General features: G+C 35.1%; 1 protein-coding gene across 4 annotated transcripts in view; it reads right to left on the reverse strand.

Moving 5' to 3' along the window:
• Positions 1–496: 496 nt before the first annotated feature.
• Positions 497–12,936, reverse strand: part of LOC123758283 (probable G-protein coupled receptor Mth-like 3) — a 50,678-nt gene continuing 38,238 nt past the window's right edge. For all 4 annotated transcript variants that reach the window (XM_045742472.2, XM_045742469.2, XM_069322542.1 and 1 more), the window contains 9 exons: positions 11,806–11,959; positions 11,354–11,477; positions 10,290–10,466; positions 9,158–9,266; positions 8,324–8,402; positions 6,632–6,798; positions 6,039–6,177; positions 4,870–4,959; positions 497–2,992 (listed from right to left, as the gene is read on the reverse strand). In XM_045742472.2, coding sequence (XP_045598428.2) covers positions 2,824–2,992; positions 4,870–4,959; positions 6,039–6,177; positions 6,632–6,798; positions 8,324–8,402; positions 9,158–9,266; positions 10,290–10,466; positions 11,354–11,477; positions 11,806–11,959 — 1,208 coding nt within the window. In that variant the 3' untranslated portion in view covers positions 497–2,823. The remainder of the gene's footprint in view (positions 2,993–4,869; positions 4,960–6,038; positions 6,178–6,631; positions 6,799–8,323; positions 8,403–9,157; positions 9,267–10,289; positions 10,467–11,353; positions 11,478–11,805; positions 11,960–12,936) is intronic.

A 12,936-nucleotide genomic window follows, 5' to 3' on the forward strand; every position in this document is an offset into this window, starting at 1 on the left:
TCTTCTTATCTCGATCTTGGGGCTTTTTAGTGTCCCCGCGGCCGGTCCTCGACCAGGCCTCCACCCCCAGGAAGCAGCCCAGTGACAGCTGACCAACTCCCAGGTACCTATTTACACTAGGTAACAGGGGCATCAGGGTGAAAGAAACTCTGCCCATTGTTTCTCGCCGGCGCCCAGGATCAAACCCGGGACCACAGGATCACAAGTCCAGCGTGCTGTCCGCTCGGCTCCCTAATACATGGCTTATTACAAATTGCCACCAACAAAGGCTAGAAATTGACAACACACATCTGGTATGGCGGCATGTGTTGATTATGATCTTGTAATGAAGGAGTTGCATCATCTGATGCTTAGTGCTTTAAAATATTCTCAAATACTAACCACCTTATTTAGCACTTTTTTTTTCAATGACATTAACACCCCCCCCCCCCAGCTCATTCTCTTTCTGTATTTTATACTTATTTCATATATGCTCTGAATGGAAATTGAAAATCAATTACATACATTTTTTTAATACAAACAAGTTGTAGGTCAATGTTAATAGTACAGTAATAAAAATGATTTGTACACCATTGTGTAGAGGACCTGTATAATACTGACTCTGGTCATACCATTTCATCATATTCATGTAAAATTATGTTCTGATGGCAAAACAAATATTAAAGAATGAACCAATAGGAACTACAATGCAAACCCCACAACATAAAATACAACATGGTAAGCGCATAATAAAATAGGTTTTGAATAGCTGGAAACACTGGTCAGCATAACCATTCAACAATGCACCAGCATGTTGGGGAGCAAAAAAAAAAAGTGGAAAATTGTGTACAAAAAAATTATAAACCTATGGAATGCATACTTTCTCCAGCTATCAATGATAATTAGGTTGAAAATTAACATTACAAGTATATGCAAATACTGTATTTTAATTCTAAAATCTAAATTTGAAACAATGCAATACCAAAAATATTTGCAGAAATTTTAACTTTCATTAATTGTGACTTGTATCAATAGTTACATCTTTGTGATGGTTTTAAGTGAAATGAAGTCAATTAAATAAGATATCCAAGCATTAATAGTTTGATTTTTTTTAATCAGTCTTTTTTGATTGACCCGTCACTGTCAGCTCGAGTGTCGTACCTATATTAATATTGTTGATATTTTAAACGATGCACTAACCATATATTGAAGGCAATCGTTGGTTATGTTACAAAACACAACTTACCGAGTATGTACATAGTCAAATAATAAGATTGCTCAATTTTAAAGACTTAAGAAATGGAGCAAAAGGGGTCAGTTATGAAGATTCCTCGATACACCCCAAAAAATCAATACTGTATTGTGTAATCTGAAGTTTAAGAGAACAAATTTTGCACCAGCTGAATTTTACACGCTCGCTGTGTACCTATTTTTGGCAATGTTCATTTAACAAAATGATTACATCTTAAGTATTGAAATATCACTTGTTTCAGTAACTAGGACAACAATAATGATTAACAATTAATAGTAACAAAAAATTATCGCTTGACTAAACACCAGTAGTAGTCACAATGAATGTACACTATATTTAAAATTCACTTACAGATAAGAGCACTGCTCTGATAAAATAAAGTTGAGCATTTATAGGCACTCATTCATACATAAAAATATACAATGATGAGCAGCAGCACAACAATTACATAATGTAATATTTTGTATATCAAATTATAAAAGTATCAACAGATTCATCACGCTGAAGAATCAAAGTTACAATAGTTAATGGCCTTGTTCAATGAAATGTTTAACTGCACATTTACAGAATTCTAATATATATATACACACTTTAATAAATAGTAATGATTAAATTAACCTTAATAGCATTGTTTTGTTTTCAGAAGTGGCACAATTTTGAGCAATTTGCTATGAAAAACATGCCAAAAAAATGAACAAATATTCAAATATTAAAGTAATTATGCTGTATGCTCCAGGTGATAATTACAGAATCTGCAATTACCCGACATCTGGTATTGATGCAGCACCTTCGTCTAGGTGTGCTAGGCCCATTCCTACAAGGTCTAGGCATATTTCCTTAGCACTTTTGTGCATGCGTCACAAAATGCAGGCAACTCGTTTGACAGGTGATGGTTCAAGAATAGCCTATAATTTAAATATAGGCTATTGTGCTGCAACAGAACTGTATAACACACACAGTGCTCTGCTGGCACACTCACCCTCTCCCTCCGAATTGTATTGGGGTGGCGTGCACAGGTTCCCATCTACAATGTTTGTAATTATTTTGCATTTGTTCTGCTGCATGTGTGCTTTTTAACATGTAAATGTTTGAAAATAATAGCTATGACATGCCTGTATGTATGTGTATATTACACAAACACAGTATATACTAAATGTGTAAACATTTATGTTGTACAGCTTTTATTGCTCTGTTACTTATGTTTATTGTAATGATTGCTCTATTGTATGGCAAAACTAAAAAAAATATTTGCATAAAAAAATTATTCAAATTCTTACAACAGAAGCTGCATTAACTTCTTTGTCAATGTATTTTTCTTATGTTTTGCCACTCCATTAAGGGATTACAGTATATTTGTAGCATCCATAAATCTCAGCACCAAATATCACTAGATTTCCAATTAAAAAGGATCACAAACATGTGAAAAAGGTGTCTGTAGGGTACTAGGGAGCATGGCCCACCCAACACACCATGAATTACATCTTGGAATAACACCATAAATTTCCTGGATGACCTATTGTGTCACTGGAATATGAGTGTGTTAACAATAAGACATTCCATGATCTACAACCTTTTTAACTTGAGTTCTACAACTAATGCATTGTTGTAAGTTGATCTTTCTCCTGTACGGAAGACATTTCTTCATCTGGATGGTAACAGGGTGCTCGACAGAAACAACGGTACAAAGCCTTTAGTACAGTCTTCCTGTATGCAAATACTGCAAAGATGGCCAATGACTCTAGCAACACATATCGCCACAAACTGTAATAAGAACATTTATTTCATTAGTGCAGCACTAGCAAAGGGCAAGATGGAGCAACCCGTCTTCTTAAAAATAACATCGGTTTTTGCTTGTATGCGCACTATGGCCAAAAATGAACGCAGTACGAAACGAAATCCGCTCATGAAAGTGATGTATTGCCCCGTTTTCTGCGAGTCCTCTAGCTTACTCGGAAAGGTTAGGAGAGGAAACTTTCAATTAATGGTTTTCATAACGTTTTGAAACTTTATGAGAATTTCCTGCCCTCCTAACCTACCAGAGACCCTTACTTACTGTTGTTGAAAAATAAATCTCAAATTTATTTTCATTTTTTTTTTAATTTCAAAGTACGTCCATTTTCAGCCATACGGGTAAACGGCCAAAAGCGACATTTTTAAGAGGACAGGTTGGATAGAGGGTTATAAGTGATTCATAATTTAAAGTTTTGAGGTTATTACTGTATTACCAAGTCATTACTGTGAAAAATTGCCAAAAGGGGCTTGAATGTAAAACAGCCAGAACACAAATATAAGCAGGCAAAATAATAATATAAGAAATCAGTGTTAAAAGAGGTCACATATTGAATGTGATGTGACCAGTTTAAGCCGGGGTGTGGTAGTGACCCGAAGCAAAGGCGAGTTAAGGAAGGTAAATATTGTCCACCTTGTAATGTAATTGTAATGACGGTATTGAAGTCATCATTTAATAAGTGTCAAATAACTTGCTATAGGGTGTTAAAACTTGTTCGAACGTTGTAGCAACATCGTAGTTTCGTGGCGTGTTTGGCGGGTTCATATCAGTACTTCATTTCTATGGAAATCTAGTGCATCTTAGAGCTTGTGGGTGGCATTTGAGTTAGAAGGTAAGCAGATTAAACCCTTGGGAGACCTGAGCTGCTACCTGGTAGTGCACTTGTGTACTTGCACATGCCATCTCTCCATCTATTCTTTCCAAAGACAATGTCTTATTTTACTTCACCTATGCGTTCTGGGCCGTTTTACTCTGGGGGTCAATCTCCGATTCTCATGCTTTTCTCGCACCAGATTTTCTCACAAGCACGATTTGTGATCTTGAGCACACCAGAGGTTCTGGTAGAGGCCAGAACCATCAGTAGTTTCAAAGCATTATATGACAAAGCAAGTGTACTAGGAAGAATGGACACCACGAGCATAGCTCTCATCCTGTAACTACACTTGGGTAATTACCAGATTCTAGTCCTAGTGTGATTGTAAAAGTCAAGAGGCTTGGTAGTTTTTGGATGTCTCAAAGGTACCAGAGCTAATGCATCAGCAAGCTACTGAGAGCCAGCCTAGAATATATACACACAATTCTTTAAAAAAAATTGCTGGCAACAGTGAATGCGCATATAAATTTTGGCATAGACTTGTGGCTATGGCTAGTTTTGCTACTCTGACCTTTTGGCTTTTGTATGATCTAAATCTAGTGTGACTTATTTCTGGTGAAGTGCTGTGGAATAAGAAAATATATTTAAGATATACTAATTGAGTATTAGCCCTTTATACAGATGAAGTTATATCTTGAATAAAATCTCTGAATAACTCCAGTTTCAACTGTGTAGCAGTAACTGTATCAAACTGAAATTTTACTATGGTATCAATTTCTAATCAGTCACATTTAACTTGCAGCAGACACTGTTCTAATATAAAGTATTATTTCTTGTCCATTTTGCTAAATTAGAATTTTTTGGGGCAATCATTTCAGTAAACTTGCAGTCGTAAGTCAGTTATATTTTCAGCATACTAAATTGCTTTTATTTACTAGAAGTAGATTTAGTGAATAATGTGTTCAGGAAGTTCTAACGAAAGGCATGATTAAAAGACTAGAAAAAATATGAACAAGACAAAAAAATACTACTTACTCAACAACTCTTATTTCCAAAATATCATCAGGAACGTCAATAAGCGTGTGGCCAATCATGATGATAAACAACTTCCATCCTTGTTTTAAACTGTTGAAGATAACGATCTCTTAATTATATTTATTAAAAATCTCAATTACATATTTAAAAATCTCAATTACATATTTAAAAATCTCAATTACATATTTAAAAATCTCAATTACATATTTAAAAATAAGCCAAATTTGGACAAAGTATTAGTTTTTATATCCCTTCAATTATATTTTCCTATACAACTTCATTTCGGTACACCAGTGATAACTCAAACACTGCTAAAATGATATCTGAAACTAAAGAAAATAATTTTGAGAACATTGTATAAGAGATAAGTAAAATATTAGAGAATCCTTTTCATAGGTTATATGAAAGGGATTCTCTAATATTTTACTAATCTCTTATACAGTCTTCCCGGCTTGGTGCCTTCTTTTGATATTTAATTACTTACTAATCTTAGATCTTTCTGAAATATCGCTATCCAATTACCTGTAAATTTTTATTACAGTGATATAGAACATGAGTATAACACCTTTGGATATTCCTCTTATTACTTTTGCATAGCATTATTATATCTCTGCACAAGATATAATAATTAATAACTTCCCCTGTAACATATAATTAAAATATATGTTAAGTCTGCCCCTGTATAAATCTTTCAAATTAAACACCAGTGTCATTTCTGGGACATCATTTATACATCTTCTTGAGATGATTTCGGGGCTTTTAGTGTCCCCGCGGCCCGGTCCTCGACCAGGTCCTCCACCCCCAGGAAGCAGCTCGTGACAGCTGACTAACACCTAGGTACCTATTTTGCTGCTAGGTAATAGGGGCATAGGGTCAGAGAAACTCTGCCCATTGTTCCTCGCCGGCGCCCGGGATCGAACCCGGGACCACAGGATCACAAGTCCAGCGTGCTGTCCGCTTGGCCGACCGGCTCCCTTACATCATGCCATTCACAGAGCCTCTTCTTTACCATTTGTGTTGCAACACGTATTCTGTATGTACTCAACACTACCTTCCCATATCACGGTTTTTTCATTAACAAGTATTTTCTTTCACTCCCACTACATACATCAATACAAGTACAAGTAATTAAAATTTAATCAAGAGTTAAATTCAAAATGCTGACTTACCTAAGGGTAGCTTCACAACGTGGGAGGCCATTTCCAAACTTGGGATACTTGCAGGTATGCGAAGTTGCCAAAGCAATAAAGCATAAGTTCACTACCATCAGTAATGTTTCCACCAACTGCAAGATTATATTTATATCCGCTGTAAATAAAAAGAGAAACATTACATTAGTTAATAACATGGTTAAATTAAAAAAAATTAAAGTAAAAATGGTGACATGTCAAAACTTAAATACAGCAATATATATACTGTATCTGTTTAATACCTCGATTTCACCTGGTCATTCCCATTGAGGTAGTGCCAATTAAAGATTAGGATATCCTGCATAACAATTACTCAACCTCTGTAATACACACACACATACGTTCTCATTATAATCCTTCTATGCACAATTCTCTCCCTGTCTAAATCATTATAAAGTACACTACTGTCAAGTCTATCGTCCCACCTTGGAGTGGCAGAAGCACAACATCATGCATTTTTCCCCCTTACCCAATTCCAGAAATTCATTTTAAGAGGAACAGTTAATACATTAATGAGGCTGAAGTACTAAACAAATAGAACCTAACCATATAGTGTACGCGCCTCTACTTACTTTTTAATTTACATAATTCTGCCACAGGTTCCATTAAGCTGCTATCACGATCCTTCCCCGTTGCATATGGTGTAACAAGGACGACTGTAGTTAACACTGCTCCAACAACCCAAGTATAAACAGAATATAGTAGAAAACGTTTTCTAGAGCCAACATCTTGACGATTCCTGGAAAAATATCAATAGGAAGAAAATGCAATTATTATTGTACAGAATATCATAAAAATTAAATGGGGATCAATAGGTAATGCAACAGCAGAACAGTTATAATAGCCTACACAATGTACTAAGGGTTACAAGACATTCACAGTGCATTTTACATTTAAAATATTTAAAATTTACTAACCACAGCCCAGCCTGTGTCTTTGTACAACCCAAATGCACACATTACCCCTTCAACCTGGGTGATTATGCATCTCCTACAGGAACTTTTCTAGCTTTATCTGAAGACTCCTGGCTTTGTTCTTGCATTATTACTTATATTTGCTGCAACCAGGCTGAAGAGCTCAATTGGCAATGCCTCTTCTACTAAAAATTCCTATCTACTGTAATCCTAAAATTACTATTCTTTGATACACTTTACTTCTATAGTTCTTTTAGTATAGTTGCTATATTAAAATTTGTATTTATATACAAAAGTACAATCACAGCTCTATTCCTCCCTCATCATTTGGCACAATATTTTCACAAACTTTCACACACATTCCATTCCTTTCTCTCTATTGCATTTAATAATTTCTTTATATTATCATCAATCCAAGCAGCTTCCCCATATTTTAGCTACTGGATTTCTCCCTTTCATGTCAGTAATATCTGTCATTCAATCGTAACTCGTCTCAAACCCGCTTATAAAATGAATGTGTAATCTATACCTATAAGAGAGTGCCATCTCTAAAAGATACCTGACTAACCAGGCTGTGATTCATACATCAGGTTGTAATCAGCTGCACCCAACAGCCTGGTTGACCAGATGAACAACCAGGAGGCCTGGTCACGAGACCGAGCCGAGGGAACATTAATCCTTGGAACCACAAGGCAGCAACAAGGTAAGTAGGTAGTCAGTCCAAAGTTGGAGGCCATTGGGAGGTAGGTAGGTATAATTCTAACACACACATTTCAGAAATAGGTTATAATCAACTGTTTTTGCTAAAAACAAAATATAATTAATTTATTATAAAACTTTGCAGAATATTGTTTGTAACCAAGATAACCGACATTATTGTGCAGGTTAAAAAATTTTAAAGCAACAACCCATGTTCAAAACATTAAACAAGATTACCAACCCATACTCAGATGATTTATAACATGGTTCCAAAATATGCCACCAGGGGGGGCTACATGGCCTAAAAACAACATGGATCTTCCTTGCATCACCATATATTAGTTAAGACAACTTTATGCCGATACAGGAATTCTTTTCTCTAGATATTGTACAACAAAAATGATAATTCAGGGAGACCACTAACTACTCATCAAGGAATACAGCACTACTGCGTAAGCCAGAAAGTTTTACAATGTGCCAGTGAAGAAGACTATGTAGCTTACTTTGGAGAAACACAAACACATAATAGGCCTGAAACATTGCACAACAATTCAAAATAAACTTTCTTTCATACAGGTTTGTTCAAAATTAGAGGGAAAATTCAATGAGGAATGCTATTAAAAAGATACAAATTGGTTGCACAATACTTACTTTAATGTTCTCCAAATATCGAAGCAGATCACATTAAACCATAGCATGACTCCACAGAAGAAAAAGTATTTGACTGCCCCTGAAAAAAAATACCATAGTACTGTACATATGTAATTGCTATAGTGTATAATAAATTTGTAAAACTTGGTCAAATGTAAAAAAAAAAATTAGAGCAAACTTTAGTCCAGAATCGGTCATAATTTCAGCCAATCCTTGCCAATCATTCTTTTGCAGGATTAAATTTCTATTTGCCAATGGCATGGCACGGTGCACGATGTGTGCATCACTCGGTCAGTCTTAAATACCTGTTGGGCTTCCATAATATCTAGTAACTGGTTGGGTGACCGAGTTGTTAATAACGAGCTAATAATCAGGGAAAAATGTGGGTCGAATCATTGCAGGTAACTGAAGCTTATAGAAGGAAGATTCTGCTGTGGGACCAGTCACAGCATGTTTATAAGAAACCAGGAGTTGGCCCTTTGCCTTATTTCCTAATTGGGAATGTTGAGTTATCAGTTTTACTGCAGTTCTTATGTATTAGTACAGTACTGTATATATCAGTATCGGTAATCAAGTATATACACCTGTATTTTGTATGAAAATAAAGTAAAATACCCCATTTTTCATAAACTTACTAGAAGATTCTCTTATAGTAAGGTAAAAGAATATACATTTGTAAACAGATTAAATTGTTTCAAATATAATTTACAAAGTGAATAGGTTAGCAATGGCAGTCATAATTCATTTCAATCATTACCAATTCCAAATACTTTAAACAAGATATAAATTGTTTTCTCCTTAAGAGATACGGCAAATTTATTTAAAAGAACTCACCTAAGGATACACATGACACAAAGCTGATGTCTAAGGTGAGTACCGATCCTGGCAGTAGACAAATGTTGTACAGCAGTAGAGATATTATAAAGCATATCATGTACTGCCCCTGTAGAAGAGGATTTTCAGTATAATTCAACATAAATGACATTTACCGATTTAATTTCAAACTTAACAAATAATTCTTAATTCCAATTTGTCACAAAAAGTTACTTTTATAATCTTTATGATGTCAGGGCTATCTGAAAGCTGAAAGTAAAATGTTGTCTTTGAAAAATATTGAAAAACATAACTGCCTCATGTATAACTATTCACTTACTGAAGCATTAAAAACATGCTCAAATAACGTATAATCAATGTAGGACCAACGTCATTATACATCAACATATTTTACTCAGAATTGCTCGAGGGGGTAACCTCATTCCTGGTAACTTATTGCAATTGTTCGTCATTCCATCTTCCTGCTGCTGTCTGTTAAAAACTTTCCATTGCTAGGTAATTTATGCTGCCTACTATCTCGTGCACAAGAACCCAGCAATTGTTCTTGCTGCTCTATGCCAGTTGCCACCAGCTCATTTCACTGCCTAGGTCACCACAGTAGCTTTCTCATCTGTATCTCCTATTTCATACATTTCTCATTAACACAATAAAACTTTTAGCTAATTGGAACTATACATATACAGTACAGCTTTCTGTGATAAATAACTCATCATCTGCTGTGCTGCATTGATTCACATCATCTACTAAGCTAAAGTTCTTCCCTCACACACTTACCTTGATCTCCCTTATAATAAAAATCACATATACTGTACTATACACTGAACTGTTGGGACATCACATAACTTTGGCATGCTAACAGCGAAAAAAAATGCTAGTCATCTTGTTACGATGACAGATATGGTTTATTATTTATGCACCTTTTGGCATACATTACTTATAATTTATATCAAACCAGTCACGTGTTAAACCATTAACTCTTCCTCCATAAAAATCTTTCACTGCAAGTAACATTCATTCAGCATTCTCCATAATACTGGTATCTCCATATGCACTTATATCATGCAAAAAGCAATATAAATTAAGGTCATATGGCCTAATAGTCTTAAATACCTTTTCTGCCATCTCAACTTACCTGTAATGATCTAAGATCCCTTATCAAGAAGAATGCAAGCAGAGTTAAGAAAAGAAGCAGATGAGCCACACCCACACCTGTCCAGTAAAGGCCAGGCTCTGGCTGTTTCTTTTCAAGGCACACAAATACTTTCGTCTGATGAATTTCACATTCTTCAGGACTCGAACTATCATAAACCTGTAATGTAAGAAGAAATCCCTTCAAGCTCACAAGAAAGATATGAATGCCGCTTGGCACACACATTTCCTCGTGTGATCCCAGTCTCTCTTCCTATTAAGTACCACAGAACTGTTAATAATCACAGGCTAGTGATTATATTATGCCTAACCTTAATAAAAAAAAAGGGAGTCATATTTAACAATCCTGGAAGAAACCTTTGTATCCTGTGTCAGGTCAATGAACTTTATAGAACTTGCGTTACTGTGAGATTCCTGGTGCCAACATGACAGTATAAATAATTCGTTTTACCACCACATTTGTTTCAACTCTCAGTAAGACATTACATACAGTACTGTGTAAAGACGAATGGAAGATTTTCTATCATGGCACAATACAATTAAACTAGTCCATTTAATTATTTCTGAACAATCTTTGTTATGGAATGAATACGCTATATTTACATTATACAAATCTTTGTCTTCCCTTAATTGTCTTAACTGAAATGAAAACAAATCTGCGTACCTACTACCGTCACCATGACCACTTTTATAGACGCAAAGCAATGTTGGAATCAATGACTGGTCAAATCAAAATTTAATCATTAGAAAAAATATGAAAAAAATCTAGGTGGTTTGATGCATGATGCTACGTGACTTATTTTGTACATCAGACTTGCACATGCAGTAAACTGTTTTGATGGCATGACAGCGATGAATTCCCATGCCAGTGTATCTCAGGGTGGTATAATGAGTAGAGTATGCAGTGTAGTGAGTATAGGGAGTACAACTGTGTATAATGAGTGCAGGTGTTAGGTGGTGGTTATGAAGGTACATAATTGAATAGGGAGACAGTACAGTAATGAAGGTGGCGGTGGAATAGGGTACATTATTCATGGCAGAACTTACCTTGGCAACACAATATTTTGACCGAGAGACATGATCCAGCTGAATGTAATTGGGCACAAAAGCATCTCCATCATTAAAGAACACCTCCTTTTGGTATATGGATACTGGATCACTTAGCTTGCATCTGACAAAAAAAAATAAAAAGATTAATTGCAATACAGTACTATACACACACAAATAATGCACGAAGAAATCACATTAACGTGACGTATCAATGAGAAAATCAATCTTTTTAAAATCTTTTTAGCTATACATACACAGCAGTGGATTTCAAAAACCTTCACATTAGGGAACATTTGTCAAGATGAATCAAAAGACTCCTAGTAAGTTCACCAGGAATAGCCACAGATGACGCAGGTGTAAATGCTCTCTACACTATTTTTGAACATCACACATTCAAGATCAAATGACGAACTCTAAATTAAAACACAGTACTAGGTACCAAATCTTACTTAGGAAAGCCTTTGTAAGTGAAGCGTGCTTGGGGTTCTCCAGACAGAAAAGGTTTCCAAGACCAGCCTTCGGGAGTACCCGTACAATTGTGGTAAACATCGTATACTGTGTTTGGTGGACAGCACAAGGGCAGCTCTTCACCTTTTGGTTCATCTGTAAATATACTTTTGCATTAGCTTACATAAAACAAATAAGCTGATACATTTACAAAATATCCTACCATAATTTACAAAATATCCTACCATAATTTACAAAATATCCTACCATAATTTTCAAGACCTTCACAATGGGTAAAACAGAATAATACAATCACTACAATACCCTAACAAACCTAAATGCCCAAAATAAAATGAGTAGAGAAAAATGTATTTTACCCCGTCAACTGTATGTAAAAGGGATGTTGATTAAGAGAAGCTTTAACAGTCCCTCAATTCAAACAAAACTGACTAATGAATCTTGCAAAATCAGCAAAATGTGACAGGAATACGTGGAATGATGCATGCGTGTGTGTGTGTGAAATAAATTACATTAGTCTTATAAGTGTGAGGTAATACAAGTTCCATACATGACAAAATTAAATACAAATGATAAAACACAAAAGTGAAGTCTTAAACAAGATGGATTACCAGGAGGATGAAAAATTCGGATACAGGCTGAAAATGGAACATGCTATATTTGAGCCAAGAAAAAATTATGGCATCTGAATTTACTCCACCTGTAGTCTTTACTTCCCTCTATTGTCACACTAGGATTTCTATTCATTGTGGAAGACACAGACTTGGTCGATGCTGCAGCAAGAGGTAAAAACTAAAACCTCGAAAGTCATATGCATCTTGAAAATATATATTAGTGATACCCTTGAAAAGTCTTAATGAACATGTTCTGTTGTAACAGCAAATTTAAACATTTAACTGATCTGTATTTGATCAGTTATACAATTTAGAATCTTCAAAAAGCTGTCTTAAATTAAAGTAGAAATTAAAAACTATATACAGTATTTATATGCACTAGCAATAATTTAAAAAGAATCTGAAGTATTCACTACATTAACAAATTTTAAAAAATTACGAAACGCTAAATCCACTAAGCAATTTAAACATTCTAATGTGAAATATGCTCGGTTTATATGT

The sequence above is a fragment of the Procambarus clarkii genome, chromosome 11, assembly GCF_040958095.1.
Source record: "Procambarus clarkii isolate CNS0578487 chromosome 11, FALCON_Pclarkii_2.0, whole genome shotgun sequence".
In the NCBI taxonomy this organism is placed as follows: Eukaryota; Metazoa; Arthropoda; class Malacostraca; order Decapoda; family Cambaridae; genus Procambarus; species Procambarus clarkii.